The sequence below is a fragment of the Desmodus rotundus genome, chromosome 3 (genome assembly GCF_022682495.2).
Source record: "Desmodus rotundus isolate HL8 chromosome 3, HLdesRot8A.1, whole genome shotgun sequence".
Lineage (NCBI taxonomy): Eukaryota > Metazoa > Chordata > Mammalia > Chiroptera > Phyllostomidae > Desmodus > Desmodus rotundus.
Window position 1 is genome coordinate 118,942,720 of NC_071389.1, and position 18,497 is coordinate 118,961,216.

Genomic DNA, 18,497 nt, shown 5'->3' on the forward strand with positions numbered 1-18,497 from the left:
GAATTTCTTACAAAAGAAGCCAATAATTTTTAAGAACATCATAAGGGCACTGGAAAGGGGGATATCTTTAAAGAAAGGGTTCATTCATTAACAACAACAACAATTTCTAACCTACTAAAAGTGAAAGATTGCAGACTGAGCACACAAAGCTGATTTAAAAAGAAAACTGCCCCCTAGGAGCTCACAACCTTTTTCATTGTTTTACCGTCTTTTCTATCTTATATTCCTCTCTCACCCAACTTCATTGTGCTGCCCTCTGAATACTTCTTCAGTTTCATGGAATTATTCTGAGTTCTAAAAAATTATGCAACCGCCCTGAGTTACACACCTTCTTTTCATCACAGCTCAGGCACTTTTTTGTCCATGAAACCCCTACGTAGGGTTGATGATTTAGCAACAAAAAGCACAGGACACACCTAGTTAAATTTAAATTTCAGATAAAAGATACTGTATTTTTCAGACTATAAGATGCACTTTTCCCCCAAATTTAGGAGGAAAATGGGGGTGCGTCTTATAGTCTGAATGTAGCTTACCTGGCTCACTACAGGATTTCTGCTTTAAAGGATGTTATTAAATATTTTACCACATTTTTTGCTTCAATGTTTTTTTTCCTATGTTCCTCCTCTAAAACCTAGGTGCCTCTTATGGCCCGAAAAATACGGTAATTTTAGTATGAGCATGTCCCAATGATTGCATATGACTCACTTATATTTTTAAAAAATGCTGCTTATCCAATTCTAATTTAACTGGGCATACCGTATTTTATCTGGCAACCTGACGTTTTATCCCAACCTATTTCTGTAAAATAGGTTAGTCCTCAAGTTTAGTGGCATTCACAGATGTAAAGAGCATCTTCTTTATTCTATCATCACAGAGAGAAATGCCAAAGGCTCCGTGGGAAACCACTCCATGCCAGGCAGCACTCACTTGCTCCCCTCAAACACTGACTGACCCTGTCGGCCGAGTGGGGCCTGTTGGCCATTGCTGGCCCCACATAATACGTGTGTGTCTGGAGAATGTTTTCTTCCCCTTTCCTCACTGATTCAAAGTTGTGATTTTTGTCTTTCAGTGAAATAAGCCCTGTGGGTCTAGTCCGTCTATCCCCTGCCCTGGATCCAGAGTTGTCTTTTATTCTGCCGCACAACTAAAGGAAGCTATTGTTGATAATTATCCCGCAGAGATTCTCCAGGATCCGCAGCAACAGATCAGGAAGGACTAAAGTCTGCAAGTAACTTACACCTGAATTTTAACCTTCTCTTCAAAAAAGCAAAGAAACGCAAAGGCAGAACAATTGATCTGAATGTCATTTCCATTGTTTTGAGGACTTACAACCTAGTAAGATTTAGAATGTGTAAGGTGTAGCCTGGAGAAAACGATTTCAGATTAGCTTTCTTTTGGCAGTTGGCTATTCTGAGCTCCTCAGAAACCATAGTTGTTATGGAGAGAGGTGAACACCAAAGATGTAATTTAATTAATGCAACACTTTTTAGTTATACCAGCATGCCAACTGAAAACATTAAAAAATCCAAACCTACCTGTAATTGACATGTTATCACTAATATTTGAAATCAGCAATTTCTAAGTGGTTTAACATACAGCTGTTTTAAAATGTGCTTGTAGATGAGCAAAATGTTAGAACGTACTGTCGAAGAAAGCTGTCTTCTGGGATACCATTTATATGTGATCTGTACTAAATTAGCTTTCTACAACATTCTAAAGAGAAGTTGTCCAGAGAAAAAGCTGTAACACTTCCAGTCAGGACGGTCATCTCTGAGATAGTTAACAGAGACTGGAAATTCCATGATACCTGCCTCCTGTATACATTGCTAAATTAGTTACCCAAAGAGACAACTAGACTGAGGTAGTTCTAACAACTTAACAGCCCACTAAGCAAACCAAAACCTAAGCCAAGAAATGCCTCGAGGGTAAAAACTCAAAATGTTAGGACAGCCAATCACAAATAGCCAACCAGGCTTTTCCCAAACAATGTGTAAGCAATAGTCAGACAAATAATTTTTTTTTTTGCTTTGTTTCATCCTATTCTCTAGAACTCTTTCCCCTAGCTCCTGTAAATGGGACACTTCTAACCACTTCTTGTTTGTTGCTATTTGATTCAAATCAATTTTTGCTCAAATAAAAATTAAAATTTTTTGTGTACCTTGGTTTATCTTTTAACACCATAAAGAAATCATTTATAGACATGACATTTGGATGCAGAGAAATGGGGCAGACCAGATAATTATTTCCCAAGAACAGAATCTAAAATCTAAAACAGTCCCTTGGGAGGACTGTTTGGCATCATTGGTATGGAAATCCCACTTTTTAGGGGAACATTCAAGGGTTTTATGTTCCCAAACCTGCATGTGACTTCTTAGAGGTCAAGGGAGAGTACGGAAAAGTTTCAAACAGCTTATGAGCTTGTTCAGACCCATGAGTAAAGTAAGCCTTTAATGTAGACAGAGACATTCTCGACCTGGTTAAGAAACGTGCCTGCCTGCATGTGGAGTCCGCTGCTCAGGACAAGTCACGTTGCCTTTAGTTATCTAGGCCTGGATCTGTACCGTGTTTACCCTGTCTGCTGTTCTGATGGTCTCATTACTTTGTTAATTAAATTTTTAGCTTATTTTAATCTCCTTTTATTAGTTCACTTTTAGCAGTGGGAAGAGGAAGTAGCACCTCAGAGAACACTGTCTGCCCCAAAGGCAGCACAGCAGTCTTCCTTCCAGTGCTGCACATGATGCATCCCCTTGCCTGTCCTGAAAGAAAGCCCCACAGGTTAAACATATCCTTCCGGGTAACTTAAAAAGACCATGAACTGAATTACTCTTCTGGCGAAAAATGCAAATAGTTCAAAAGCCTCTCCAAATTGCCAAAATAAGAGAGACCCAGAAGCTATTTATAGACCAAAGGCAGGTCTATATCAAAGGCCATTGCATCTACTATTCTTCCCTTTCTGCCTCTCCCTTCTGCCTTCATAATTTAATTTTGTTTAGGAATTAGCTCTTGATATCCTTTGGCTATTTCTCTATTTGGTTGTACATGGATGTGCATGTGTGTTGTGTATGTGTTAAATTGGTTTCCATGATTTTTATCATGTTGGGATATAACACTTGCCCCCTATTTGCTCACTTCAGGCAGAGGACAGGAGCTGAAAATCTTTTTAGGTACAACCATGTACTAGCCACCTATTCTTGGTACTTTGTCTATGTAAGGTCAGTACAGGATACGTCCCCCTGCCACTGGCTCTTTTAGTGAATAGGAAACTCGAAAGATGCCAGCTCTTTGTCCACTCTGTCTAAGCCAACCCATTAACAATATCAACTGTGCACTCAAATCGATGTTCCTTATTAGTCTGTATTTCACATAAGAATTTCTTGTACTTTCTGCCTTAAAAGCAATCCATTATGAATATAAATTTTAAAATATACAACTAAAAAAACAACTTAAGTAGCTGTAACAGCCAAGCCAGTGCAGCATTATGTGGTGTTCAGCAGTGTGATAACGAAGTAACAGAATTAGCAAAGAAGAAGGAAGAGGAAGAGGAGGAAGAGGAGAGGGAGAAGGAGAAGAACCAAGTTACAAGAGTCAGAATGCAGCAGAACCCCCTGGAACAACTCACACAAGGAGCTTAAATGTCACTAGGATGTTCTCTATGCCTTTCATCTCTGTTTCTCTCCTTTTTCTCTCTCTCTCCCTCTTTCTCTCTCTCTCTCTCTCAACTGGTTTTCTTTATATAGTAAGAGAAAAAGTGGCTGCCAATAATTTTAAGATTTTACTTGCACGTACACATACAACATACACATGTAATAAATACATACAGGAGAGAGACCACCTTGTTTTTTAGTGTTTCCAGCTCCAAAAATCCCAGTGAATGGACTCATTGGCCAAGTTTAAGCACCTGGTAATGGCTGCTCCTGCAGCCATAGATAAAAGTGGGAGAATAAGGAAATGAGAAAGTCTGTGATGAATTTCCCAGACTGGAAATGCTGTGTAGATAACCCCTACGTATCTACTCTGTAGACCTTTCTACTTACCTCCATTCTTAGGGGCATAGGTGATCAGCTCTGCTTTAAACTTATTCTGACTTACACTGTTCTCTGCCAATCACTCTATACTGAACTCCAATGCTACACTCTGGAAAAGGACAATATTTATAAGAAATCAGAATTTCATAGTTAGTATGTTGCCTTCTGTGTTACACGGAGTCTACAAAAGACTGTCAGAAGTGGGATGTCAAAGTGTAAGGATATTTTTAATGAATAAATTATGAACAGTTACTGGCCAAGAAGAATGTAATTAATTGTACTTCTATAAACAAAGTGTGAGCTTGCCATTTCCCTATCACCACATGAACACTGGACATCATTAATCTTTTTTTTTAAAGATTTTATTTATTTTTAGGGAGAGGGGAAGGGAAGGAGATGAGAGGGAGAGAAACATCAATGTGTGATTGTCTTTCATGCATTCCCTCCTGGGGACCTGGCCTGCAACCAAAGCATGTGGCCTAAGAATCCAATCAGCGATCCTTTGGTTCACAAGCCAGTGCTTAAACCACTGAGCCACACCAGCCAGGGCTATCGTCAATCTTTTCAATATCCACCAATATGATAAGTAATGGATGGCATATTGTTTTGTTTTGCATTTTTCTGCCTACTAGTAGGATTGCATATATTCTACTTTATTATCCATGTTCTTTGTTCTCTAATAAGTTGCTAATTCCTATATTTTGCTTATTTTCCTCTTGTTCATTTTTTCCACATATAGTTCTTTGTGTGAAATATTAATTTATTATATTTTCATTTTTATTTACCATATATTTAATATTATTATTAATCTCTTATTTGTAACACATCTCACCATTTTTTAACCTATCATTTGTATCAGCTTTGTGATGCTTTTTATATTGAAACATCTTTTTTTGTCATATGTGTGAATCTTTTATGGTTGCTTATCTTGTTGACTTACTTAAGAAAGTTTTGTCACCCATCCCTACTCTTGTAGATCTATGCATGACCTGACTTTTTTCTATTGGTTTTTATTTCAGCAATGTAGTTCAAGTGGATTTTATTTTGTATATGATATAGAAGTCTAACTTTCTTTTAGCTGGAAAGCCCGTATTCAGGACTATATGAAATAAATAAATCCTCACCTCTCCAGACATACCCCTCAGAGAAGTACACATTTGATGTTAACCTTAGACTTTTCCTTATGCACATATAACCCTTTGATATTTGTCTGTGCATGTGTGTATGTTTGTATGTACCCACATATACACTATATACACTATACAACATGATCTACTTTTATTTTATTTTTCTTTACTTTGTTCTCTTTGCTTAAAACGTGGGAAAAGAATCCCAAATCGGTGGTATATGGCTCTGTCTCATTCTTTTAAAAGGCCTAATAGGAGTTCATCATCACCAAGCCCTTATTTTATGAAATGTTAAAGGGATTTATCTAAGAAAAAGAAGATAAAAATATGAACAGTAAAAATGATAGCAAACTCACAGTTATTAACAACCACACCTAAAACAAAAACAAAAGCAAACTAAGCCAACAACTAGAACAGGAACAGAACCACAGAAATGGAGATCACATGGAGGGTTACCAACAGGGGAGTGGGAGGGGGAGGGGGGGAAAGGTACAGAGAATAAGTAGCATAGATGATAGGTGGAAAATAGACAGGGGGAGGGTAAGAATAGTATAGGAAATGTAGAAGCCAAAAAACTTGTAAGTATGACCCATGGACATGAACTATAGGGGGGGAATGTGGGAGGGAGGAGGGGGGCAGGATGGAGTGGAGTGAAGGGGGGGAAATGGGACAACTGTAATAGCATAATCAATAAATATATTTTTTAAAAAATAAATAAAAGGCCTAACATCATGCTATCTTAAGAAGTGACAAATCTGACTCATAAGGCATAGCCAATTATCTGCTCCCAGCTGAGGAATTCCCCAGGGCAAACTCTTCAGCTGTCGCAGCTCTCTGAGTTCTGCTCTGAATGGGGAGCCCAAATCTCTATAACGTTTCTTACTTAGTTCCCCTAGGAAAGTGTCGCAGTATCTATCTGCTGCTTCTGTCTGCAAAAAGGCCCAACTTCTACTGTGCCACCTTCAATCACTCAGCTCCATAGTCCCAACATTCTCTGCTCAGCTTTCTTCTTAATGAGTCACAAGCCTGGCTCCTCCATTAACATTCTGAATGAATAAAGGACCATTTAAAATCCTACTATTCTACTGCTGACTTTTTAGTACTTTTTAATCTATGGTGGGTTTGGGGATGGATATAGTTAAAAATAACTGAAGACTTTTGCAGTATTTATTGATCTCTCATCAATCTTTGATTCCATAGACAGGTACCACTTAGCCAAGTCATATTATTTTGATATTGATTCAAGGTTCAGTCTTCCCTCAGAGCTTTTACTGCCACAGAATCTCAATCAGGGTTCATTTATTCCTCAAATGTGTATTGATGCCACTATTTACCAAGCACCGTGTTAAGTGCTGTGGATATACTGGTGAGCAAAATAGTCACATTCCTGGTAGTTAAGAATTTCTTTAAGCAGATTTTAATCCTAGATGTAATTAAAAGCATTCTTTGTCCTCAGGGCTCTTTTGAAGCATTTATTCAAAGGCAGATTTAGCCTTCCCTATGTCCTCCTTCCATAAGAAACAAGCTCAGCATAATACCTACCTAGAAGAGAATGTATTTTCTACCTAGAATATCTAGAAATATCTTCTCAATCTAGGAGAAAAGTTATTTCATGCCATAGGTACTGCCATAATACTTTTCAAACAATTTTTTTCTGTTTAACAATATTTATGGAGCTCCTATTTTATATTAGACACACTGCTCTAGGATCCAGACCCAGAGGTGGTTTTGGGTGTGTGCGCCATGGACCTCCTTAGCAGTCTAAAGTCTATGAATTTCCTTCAAGTACAATATTTTTTAAAATGCATAAATTAAAATACAATGGATTACCAAAAAAGAAATTGTCATATACTTTGGTTAATAATGTTAATTCATTTCTTCAAGACCTGCTGTTAAGTAAAATCTTTAAATTTAAAAAACAATTCTATTAATTTTAATAGGAAAATTTATTATGTATTACATCTTAACCTACGATACCAATTTTTCAAGATTTAAATAAATAAATGTGTGTGTTTTAAACCAACATTAATTTTAGACTATCATAAAGAAAAGAAAGCATTGGCTTGAGCAAATGGAGCTACATCCAGGAGTCAAAAATTTATATACCAACTTAAATGTGTTCCCCTGAGGCTCTGGCTGGGTAGGTCAGTTGGTTAGACTGTCCTTCCGACATGCCAAGGTTGTGGGTTTGATCCTCGGTTTGGGCACGTACAAGAAACAACCAATGAATGCATAAATGGGTGGGTAAAACAACAAACTAATGTTTCTGTCTCCCTTCCTCTCTCTCTCCAAAATCAGTAAATTTCTTTTTCAAATTTAAATTGTGTTCCACTGAGACAAAGGAAAGGACATCTTCTATTGTGAGAGTTCCCACTGAAGTTCTCAATTAGGTCCTTTTTGTATAAATGAGGTATTCAAATTGTGCAGTTCTGATTGGTCAGAATACATGTAAAGAAGGATACAACTTGTGTAGTTCTGACTGGATGGGGCAGATTTCTGTCCATTGGTAGAAAGGTAAAACCGAGGTTTCCTTGCAGTAGTTGACTCAGACTGCAGAAACAAGTAGGGCATAGTGCAGAAGCTGAGAGTTCAGTCTGGGTCTTTGTCCACGTGTACAGAGCACCGGGGAGCCCCTGTTAGCAAATTCCTATTTACAAAATTTGGGCCCTTGGTTGACCATGGGGAATCCATCTCAGCAGATAGATTCCTTCTCAGGGTCCATAGTGTGCATATATAGGAATATTTGTCTGTATATAACCACATGTAGTTACATATTCACACACATACATAATAAAACAGTAAGTTTTTATAAGCAATAATAAAGAATTTGAAAGTAAGCAAACATAGTAATCCAATGAAGGTTTATTGTACCTATTAAGGGAGGAAAAGATGACTTGATAGTGAGTGATGTATGTGCAGAGAAGGAATGAGGGAGTTTGGCGTTGGAAAGCTCATTACTTTTTCTGCACTATTTTCTTCACAGATTTTTTAATCTTTTGGGGGAACTCATTATTATTGAGGTCAAATTGTGCTTCAAATAAGATTCCAATTTTATCTCTAGAGCAAACATGAAAGCAAAACACAAACAATTCAATCTAGATGCAGACAGCTCATGCACACAATGGACCCAAGGGTTGTAAGAAATGAAAATGCTGTGTCTTCATTTGTTGCGTGTTCTCTACATACAAAGCAAACATGTTTGGGTTCATTTTAACAGGGTATCCCATTGAAAATTGTTCCCTATGATACTTTGACTACAAAACACTGTTGAGTGAATTGTCTTTGCCTGAAATCATAATATTGGTATAATTTCCCATGGCATATATATTTAATGTGTTTGGGGTGAATTTCTTTCTTTATACTTGGAATAAAAGGAAATTTTTCCAATAGTGATATGACTTTTTAAGAAATACATTGCTAAAAATTCATTAACTGAACATTCATAAGATTGGCCTTTCTTTAGATGATTAAACTATGAGTGTTTATGAAATAAACTCATAGTCAAAGACTTCTCTGTGGACTCTGGCTAATTTAAAAGGAGCCCCATAAGGCGCTTATTTTTTTCACACATATATTGCCAAAATAGTTCCTCTTTGGGTTCAAATGTGCTTATTTTTTAAGTCAAATGAAAGAGAACTTTCTTTTAAAAGGACTTGTCGCTAATCTTGTTTGTTAGAATGAGCCTAAATAAAGCTTCTGTTAAGAGTTTAACTTTTGAGCTAAATTCTCAGCTAAATTATCTGGCAGCTTTCACCCTTCATTGGACGACGTACTCTAACGTGCTCTTGGTATCCTCTTTCCATTTCCTGAAGACTCCTCTGAAATAAATGTCTTGAGGAGGAGCTTTTTCTGACAAACCAGTTGACTTATTCCTTGTGCAGCTTGATGATGGGGGATGGGTGTGTGAAATATGCTAGGTGCCCAAGTGAGTAAGTGGTTAACTCTATAGCAGGCAATGGCCTTGGAGAGCAGTGTCTAGGTTTTAAATTACAGAATTTTGCCAGTACTTTTATAAAAGTTGTTCTGAAACATTAGTGCGTAGGTAATTGGGCCCCAACTCTAGAGTTTCTGACTTAGTAGGTCTAGAGACAAAAGTTTGCATTTCTATGAATATGCTGGGGTGATACAGAAGCTGCTGGTCTGAAGACCACACTTGGAACACTGAGAAATTTTGATCCTTTGCCCTATTAGTTTGAAGGGAAGGGGAGGTCCATGTGCTTGATATTCAGGAAGTCATAAATACTATAGGCCAGGATCACAACTTGTAAGAACCTTCTGGAATTCCTTAAAGTTCACAATTTTCCAAAGTGCATCATCTGCCTTTTCCCCCAGACTACTGTTAAACCTAAAAATTGAAATAGGTGTTTAGAAGCTGGGATAAACATCCCCTAGGGGGTTGCCCCAGGAGAGAGACTCTGGTGGCAGCTTTAAAAAGAGGAAAGTAACTGCTCTGCTAAAAGGAAGGAAAGGAGGACTTGGAAGGAAGCCTCACTTTGAGAAATGGCCTTGGGGCTTAACAATAAAAAGGTCAGTAAGAATAGTTAGAGGGCAAGCTATCAGGTTCAACAGTGCCCTGCTGAGATAAGACACAAAACCAGCCCTTCTTGCTCTCCTCCAGCTTTCTCCTGAACTCCCAGAAGTTCCCAGGCTCCCCTCAGTTGCAGGGAAGAGGGACTGTGGGGCTGACTGGCTACCTGCTTCCTCCTGCCAAATTAAGCCAAAGGAGAAGTGAGATGCTTTAATAATCTAAAATAGAAGGCATTTTTGCTGCTTTCTCTTTTCTGCCCCTGGGGGTAATTTTCATCTCAGAGAAGTTATTTTATTTGGCAGATTAATGTTTTAATATGTCCTTTGATTGATTTTTTTCAGTAAGCTTTTGAGTAAATGTAGCTGTATTTTTCAGGGTATGCCAGCCATAAGAAAGAATTCTCCTCAGCTGCTTTGAGTTTTTGTTGTTGTTTCTTTATGGTCTCAAATTGTCTACAAATGGTCTTCCAACTTTATAGGGTTTTATTTCTCACAGTCCCTTTTAGCAAAGGTAGGAACAGGAAAAACAGTTTTTGCCATCTGTGACTCCAGAGTTCAAACCTGGTTGTCAAGACCTTGGGTAAATGACTTTTGGATTGAAACTTCACATGTTAAATGCTGTCAATTATACTTACCTGGTGCTATTTCTTGGAGAATTAAATGGGAATGTCTCTAAAACACAGCACAGTTTTTGAGGCACTGTCACTAATGTTAATCTGTGTGATCATGGTTGTTAGGTGACTCTTTATTCTTTTTTCCTCCCATTCTCTCCACACAATCTGAATTGCTTTAATAAGAACAAACAGTTTAGCCCTGAATCTGTGTGTGTCACCCTTTGATTTGTAGTTCTCTTGTGTTTTCCGAACCCCAGTGGAAGTAAACCTAGTGCAAATGCTGTAGTCTGTGCCCTTGGATTCAGAGCTAAGCAAAGCCAGGCAGGCTGCCAGATGGAGAGGCTGCTAAAAGTGGTCTCCTTCCTGTGGGTAACCAAGAAAAGAATAAATAAAAGGCATAGGTCTCTAGTTGATGAGATGTGTCCACATGAAAAGCTAAATTATTTAAAGACTTAAATAAGAATAAATATAGAAGTCACTTCAACATTACCCCTCTTCAAACCATCATCATCCTCCGAGCTTTCTAAAAGTTAAATCTGATCATATATATTACTTCCATACTAAAAACACCCCTCCACCCATCATTTTTTTTTTTAAACAGCATTTATCTTCCTTATACTGGTTTAAGCCTTTAAGATATTCCAAGGTTAGGGCCCTCCTGTGCGTCCTTTCAAAAAGACTTAACTAATGGCCAGCTTCACTGGTTTAACAGAGATTCTTCACTCTGGGGACTTCCTTATTTCCTTCTGTCTCCAAATACACACGAACTTAAATGCCTTCTCTCTGTTATTAACGCTGTAAATTAAATAACTCTCCTGCTCAACCCTGTACCTGCAGGTTGAGCTGTGAGATTTCTAAAGCAAGTGCCATGGACACCTAAGACTATTTGGAATTAAGTTCACAGTAAATACAACTTCAGGGAATGTAGCTAGCTGATTGGCACTAAAAAGTCTACGGGCATAATGTGCCTTCAGGGGAGGGGAGGGTTCAGGTAGGGACCAGAACCTTTGCCAGGTGGGATTACACAGGGAGGGTCGGGGAGGTCTTTCAGACAAACTTGTGAACTGTAATAAAGCCATTTAAACTAGTTTGGGGCTTTCTTAGCAACAATCCAGGAATCCTGGATCACATGGATCAAGTAAGAGACTGGATCACAGAAAGGTCACCTTGTGAGCAACTTCAGGTTAGAATGGCAATATGAGACAGCAACACACAGGCAGTTGACACCCATGGGGAACCTGAGATAAAAACACTAAAATGTGTCTAAATAGCATACGGGATAACAAAGTAAAAAACCTTAAATGGGGGAAATGTGGACATTATGACAATATTCCTGAGCAACACATCTATGTCACCTTGGTTTCCATTTCATTCGCTGTGGACAATGATAAACTACAAAAGCAATCAATGCAATAAGCTAACATTTATGGCAGCCAGGAAAAAAGTACCATAAAGTTAACTTACTTTTCCCCCTCAAATACTGATTGTCTGATTTTAAGCTGCAAAAAAACTCTACCTTATTTTTCACTGGACAAAGTGCAAGTAGTGGTTTTATTTTGATATCTGTATTTAGATATATCTACTTAAAATCATTACACAACACTGACTATGGGTTGAGCTGTTGGTTATACATTGGGAGTACAATCATGAATGACATGAGCTGCCTGCCTTCAAAGAACTTACAAACTAGAGAGGAAGAGGGACTGCTAAACACAGTAACCCTAGTATGTCTGATGAGTACCAGAGCCACGGCAAGGGAAAATAGAGTACTGTAGAAATTTACCCGAGCCCAGAGAGCCAGGGAAGGCTACTTGAAAGAGCAGAAATAAGCTAGGGAAAAGGGAAAGGGACCAGGTGTTCCAGGCAGTGGTATAATAATGAATGGTATAATAGCTTAATTTAGTGCTATCATATTCATAGATTAATAGTTTTTTCCAAATGTAGGCTCATGATAAAATGCAAAAAGTGACATTTAGTGACTTTATTAAGAAGACCATGCTTTATTCTGATTTGGATACCTTTCCTACTCCAGGGATGTTACAATGTCATCTTTTCTGCCAAATGATAGTGGTAAAAAATGGTAATGTGATTTAAAAACACAAAAAAATATTTGGCTAAATAAATGATTTTGATCTCTAAGTTTTACTAGCTTATGAAACGAAGGAAGTTCATTTCCCTACTCCATATAAATGTTTATTTATCTTTTTCTCCTTTTGGTTAAACACACAATACTCAAAAGGTCTGCAGGGAACTCTGATTTGTTCGTGTGAGCAAACTGTTCCAGTAACATTGGAGCTGAGGGACAGGAATATAAATCCCCAGCCCTTTGAAATTCTAGTTAGTTGTCCAATAGTTACCTTTATGGCAGTATTTACTGAACTTTTCAGCATTGTTTCCAAAGACCTGACATTGTGCCTTTCTTACAAACCTATTTTGAAACACAGGTTCATTTCCTGGATTTGTTTTGACAGAATTCCTAAGATTTACTTTTAGTGCTTTGACTGAAAACTTTCTAGGTTTAGAAATTTCATATTATTAAATTGACTGATGACAATATAAGCAGCTTTTGTGTGTGTGTGTGTGTGTATTTGAATGCTGGAGACAGTGCTAAATAGTTTCTGTAGTTATTACATTTAGTCCTCACAGCAACCTTTATGATTCTTAGGAGATTACTATGCAGGAGGTTAAAAAACTTGCCTAAGGACACCAACCTAAAATTTGTGTGTAAGTACTTGGGATTTTCCTGTAGTTTAGCCTAACAACATGAAAAAGTGTCTTTATGATTCAAAAGCTGTCCAGATATACCAGCTTGTTTCTTGGAAGGGAAGAGCTAGACTAAACTTCTGGAAAAATACTACTAAACATGTATGTCCAGAATTGAAAACTATTAGCAATTAACATTGTGCACTATCTAAAGCTTGCATTTAGAGCCAATATCTATCTTACCTGTTTCAGGACTACTCCCTAGGTTCCCCAGGTAAAACAGTAATTTCTTAAATCCATTTGTCTCTTAAAAGAATTAAGGTGGGAAACATACGCATACAATAAAAAGCATTGTGTTGGGGGGAACCCTTCAGGAATATATTAGTTGAACTTTCTGTTAACCTTTATTAACTGATTTTAAAAAGCTTTCAAGAAGGGGTTCAGCAGCTTCCTGGGAAGGTGGTTAAAAATAGTGGAGACTTGCAAGAGTAGAGTGAGGTCAAATCCTAGCATTTGTTAGCTTCATTATTTCTGTTTTATCGATGAGTCCATTTAAACTCAGAATTATTGGGAGTCCAAGTTGGAGACCAGGCTTACAGGAGAAAAACTCTCACTTGATTTCTAATCTAATGCTCAAAAGACTGGTAATGTAAGGAAAATGAACAGAGCAGATGATTAAGAGTGGATGTTATTAGGAGAGACATCAGAGGATCTTGTTCTGGGGCGAGGGTGATTTTAAGGATTTACTTCTGTTCCCGATCTCTTTTCTGAGTAGTAAAAGAGGTTTCTAGTCCCCAGTTAATTACCACGATGCTTATTTTAAAGTACAATTCTATCTGAAAAGTCCTAGAAAGAAACAGATGTACCTTATTTACCATTATTTTTGATGAATTTAGTCAAAGAAATTACTACTTTCACAAGTCAGTGAATTTAAGAATACTATTTTTAAAGTATTTATTTCACATGCTACCACCTAACTATTGTGTATGAATGAAATTACCTAGAAGTTATTCTTTGAAAAAGTTTTACATATTTCATGTAAACAATAAATTTTTTCTTCTTCCACTTTATAACGAGTCCTATTTTTGTTTCATTTCTATGCCCTTTGGCACAGTATTAAAAGAGAATAAACTCAGTGTGGTATGTTTTGCAATATTGATGACCAACTACGATCAAGATACTTATTTCCATCTGCTAGAGTTCAACTTCTGCCTCTTGTTTGCTTTCTCCATCTGCCCGCCTCACCATTTTTCTTTTTCTTTTTTTCTTCTTAATGGAGTACGGGTTAACCCTTTTCTAGGCCTAATCGTTTGAGCAGGCTCACGTGTTGTACCAGTTTTTTTCCTCTACTTTTGCAAGTAGGGTTTCCAGTAAACTTAAAATGTCTATGCCTAATGCTTTCACAAACTTCAAATTTTATCCTTATTTTCTTCTGTATTCATAAAGAGCACAACTCTAAGGTTCGGACAGTTATTTGGACTAGAAAACAGAAATCTGGTTTTGTGTATAAACGGTGTAAAAATTTATTTGCAATACACACTAAAATTTACAGGATCCGCGTTACTCTATCTTCATTAACAGGCTTTAAACTGCAGTCAGGAAGGTGTCCACTGTTCTACTCTCCCATGACTCCTGAAGTTACTGAAACACCAACCACAAAAATCTAACTAACCTTTTATTTATTTATTTCGCAATTAAACTTTTACAAAGACATCCATCCCCCACTCCTCCCCGAGGGTGGCGCATTAACGGCTCCGAGGCGTTGCTTGCACTTCTGCGAGGAGACCTGGGGCCCCAGAGACTGCAGAAAGCCCTGAGAGATCTGTTCCCTCCCCTTTACTTTGCAACCCGCTTCGCGGCCCCGACACCTTCCACACGGGTACCCGCACCCTGCTGCTCTCTGCCCGCTCCTCCTGCTACGAAAGCCAGTCAGGTACACCAAGAGGAAGGACGGGATGTACACACAAAGTACGCGAGGAGGCTGGCGCTGCTGATGTGCAGCTTCTTCCGAGAAGCGGGCGCGCGTGTAGACAGCCTAAGGAAAAGGCTTTTCTCAGCACACCATGGGTCCGGGTAGCGCACTTTTTGCACAGGATGCCCTGGCACCCGGCCTCGAGGAGCTGAAGCCGGAAGGAGGAGCTAGGGCTGCGGGGCGGGGCTTTCACACGCTCACCCAGGGTTTCTTTCGTTCCTCGCTGCAGCTCCTAGGTCTCCGACAGCCACTCAGGGTTTATTTGTTTACAAGCGGATTACGTCAGCTCCTCCCCCTCTTTCTTGTCTCTGGACACGCCCCCTGGCCCTTTTCCCGCCCCCTCCGGCTCCGAATTTGCTTGCGTCACAATGGTGCGATCTCCGGATTGGCTGGAGTCGGTCGTCACGCTCCAGCTACGCACTTCCTTTCTGTGGCACTATAAAAACTGCCGCACGGATCCCGCATCTCTTCGCCCCCCGGAGCTGGAAATGCAACTGTCGGGAGCTTCGGAGGCTGCTTAGCTGGAGGCGGAGGCGGCTGGGGAGGTCCGAGCGATGTGACCAGGCCGCCATCGCTCGTTTCTGCCTCTCTCCTGCCGCCTCCTGTCCCGAAAATAACTTTTTTACTATAAAGAAAAGAAAAAAAAAAGTAGCCGTCCGCCCCTCACGCCCTCTCTTCCTCTCAGCCCTCTGTCCTGTGAGGGAGCCCGGGGTGGCCGCTCCGCCGTCGGGGCCGCGCCACCGAGCCCCGGCCGCCCCCATGCATCCCTTCTACACTCGGGCCGCCACCATGATAGGTGAGATCGCTGCCGCCGTGTCCTTCATCTCCAAGTTCCTCCGCACCAAGGGGCTCACGAGCGAGCGACAGCTGCAGACCTTCAGCCAGAGCCTCCAGGAACTACTGGCAGGTGAGTGGGCCGCGGTGGAAGGGCGAGGGGTGCCTTGTGGGGCGCGGGCCCCACACCTCCGGGCCGAGCCGTCGGGGCGGCGGGAGCCTGGCAGTGACTCTGGCTGGCGGCGCTCGGGTGCAGCCGCCGGACCGGGACTGGAGCTCTGGGCGGCCGCTAACGGCGGGTCCTGGCGAGGGTTTGGGGGCTGGTCCGAGGGCCGTGTAGGGGGTCTTCTCCCACCACGACTGGCAAAATGGAGAGGGAGAAGAAAACAGACACGCAACAAAGAAACTAAAGGCAACTGAGGCGGGAGCTGAGGTCCTGGGACCTTCATCGGATATGGGGACAAAGGAGCGACGGGGCTGGGGTCGGTTCCGCTCCCCTCCCCCCCCAACTCCGTCCAACCGTAGCGTGCTCGGTGACCTGTCGCGGGGTGGGAAACCGCCGCTGTCCCAGAGCCAGCCCGGGACGGATGTGCCTTCTCCCGGGCCTCCTACTCCTGCCCATTAATCATCGGATTTGTCACCGGTGCAATTACAGCCCTGCCCAGAGCATGGTTTAGGGTTGCTTGTTTTTCTTCCCTTCGGGTTTAACAGTCCGGTTGCGCTTCTCTCTTCCAAAGCCATAAACCCCCATTGTATGCGGGTGGGTGGAGAAAGTAGACAGATTCCCGCCCGGCCGCCTGTGCTCTCTGGCTGGCGGAGGCTGCGCGCTTGATTGCAAGTTTTTGGCGGCTCAACGGATGGATTGGTTCCTGTGAATTGTTTTGTCCCGTACTACTGTATTGTTTCTAAAATCCTTCCCGCTCATTCCCCGTCCCCGCACGCGCACAGCAGCGAAGGCAATGCTGAGCATGTATAAAAGTTGATAGTTTTCGTTTTTCCTCCTCAAAGGAATTAGCGGGAAGACGAAACTACAGCGGGAGCTAACAGTAACCGTCTAAGCATTATCTCTCTGTTCTTTTCTTCTATAGAACATTATAAACATCACTGGTTCCCAGAAAAGCCGTGCAAAGGATCAGGTTACCGTTGTATTCGCATCAACCATAAAATGGATCCTCTGATTGGACAGGCAGCACAGCGGATTGGACTGAGCAGTCAGGAGCTGTTCAGGCTTCTCCCAAGTGAACTCACACTCTGGGTTGATCCCTACGAAGTGTCCTACAGAATCGGAGAGGATGGCTCCATCTGTGTGTTGTATGAAGCCTCACCAGCAGGAGGTAGCACTCAAAGCGGCTCCAACGTGCAAATGGTAGACAGCAGAATCAGCTGTAAGGAGGAACTTCTCTTGGGCAGAACAAGCCCTTCCAAAAACTACAATATGATGACTGTATCAGGTTAAGATATAGTCTGTGGATGGATCATCTTATAATAGATGGATAAATTTGATTTTTGCTTTGGGTGGGCTCCTCTTGGGGATGGATGGATTATGGAATTTAAATCATGTCACAGCTGTGAAGATCTGGCACAAGATAGAGTGGTAAAAAAATTTTTTTTTAAGTGACAGTGCCATAGTTTGGACAGTACCTTTCAATAATTTAATAGCCTGTGAGTCCAAGTACATGATCACTATTTGCTAGGGAGTGAAGTCCTAGGGTGGTTTCAGTTTCTCCCAGAAGTTATACGCAAATTTATACATCAATCCCTTTAATGCAAATCTGTATTTCAAAGAACTGTTCTCTGCAGTAGAGCTTGCAGGGGAAATTTGCACTATTACACTTGAAAATTGTTAACTTTTTGGCAGCTGAATAGGAAAGCTCAACATTTTAAACATGGTAGTACTGGAAATTTTATGACAAGACTTTTACCTAGCACTTAAATATGTATAAATGTACATAAGACAAACCTAGTAAGCATGACCTGGGGAAATGGTCAGACCTTGTATTGTGTTTTTGGCCTTGAAAGTAGCAAGTGACCAGAATCTGCCTTGGCAACAGGCTTTAAAATTTAAGACCCTTAAAAAGACACTGTCTCAACTGTGGTGTTAGCACCAGCCAGCTCTCTGTACATTTGCTAGCTTGTAGTTTTCTAAGACTGAGTAAACTTCTTATTTTTAGAAAGTGGAGGTCTGGTTTGTAACTTTCCTTGTACTTAATTGGGTAAAAGTCTTTTCCACAAACCACCATCTATTTTGTGAACTTTGTTAGTCATCTTTTATTTGGTAAATTATGAACTGGTGTAAATTTGTACAGTTCATGTATATTGATTGTGGCAAAGTTGTACAGATTTCTATATTTTGGATGAGAAATTTTTCTTCTCTCTATAATAAATTGTTTCTTATCTTGGCATTTTAATCAATCTCTTGTCATGATTATAGAGGTTCAGCTAAAGAAATATATTTCTCAGAAGACTTAGGTTCTTTAAGGTTTGGGAATGTCAGGTACACACTGGTCATGCTGAAGAACATTATTTGATAAGGAGTGAAGATGTTTGTATACATATTTAGATATTACAGGAAACATGGGGTTTAAGTTTTTAAAAAATCTCTAAAGTCAAAACATGGACATATTTCCAGGCCAAATGCATGAAATGAGGATAAGAGACAAAAGGTAACACCTACCAAAAATGATACTTAAAGGATTACATTTCATTGCTTCCCAGTTGAAGTGAAGATACATTTTGACCCATCTCTGAAAAACAA

The 18,497-nt window shown here is 40.1% G+C and overlaps 1 protein-coding gene across 1 annotated transcript; it reads left to right on the top strand.

Moving 5' to 3' along the window:
* The first annotated feature begins 15,420 nt into the window (after positions 1-15,420).
* On the top strand, positions 15,421-18,150 carry BTG1 (BTG anti-proliferation factor 1). The gene is made up of 2 exons (XM_024570958.3): positions 15,421-15,875; positions 16,831-18,150. The coding sequence occupies exons 1-2, from the start codon at positions 15,728-15,730 to the stop codon at positions 17,196-17,198; spliced, it is 516 nt and encodes a 171-aa protein (XP_024426726.1). The 5' UTR covers positions 15,421-15,727; the 3' UTR covers positions 17,199-18,150.
* The last annotated feature ends 347 nt before the right edge of the window (positions 18,151-18,497 follow it).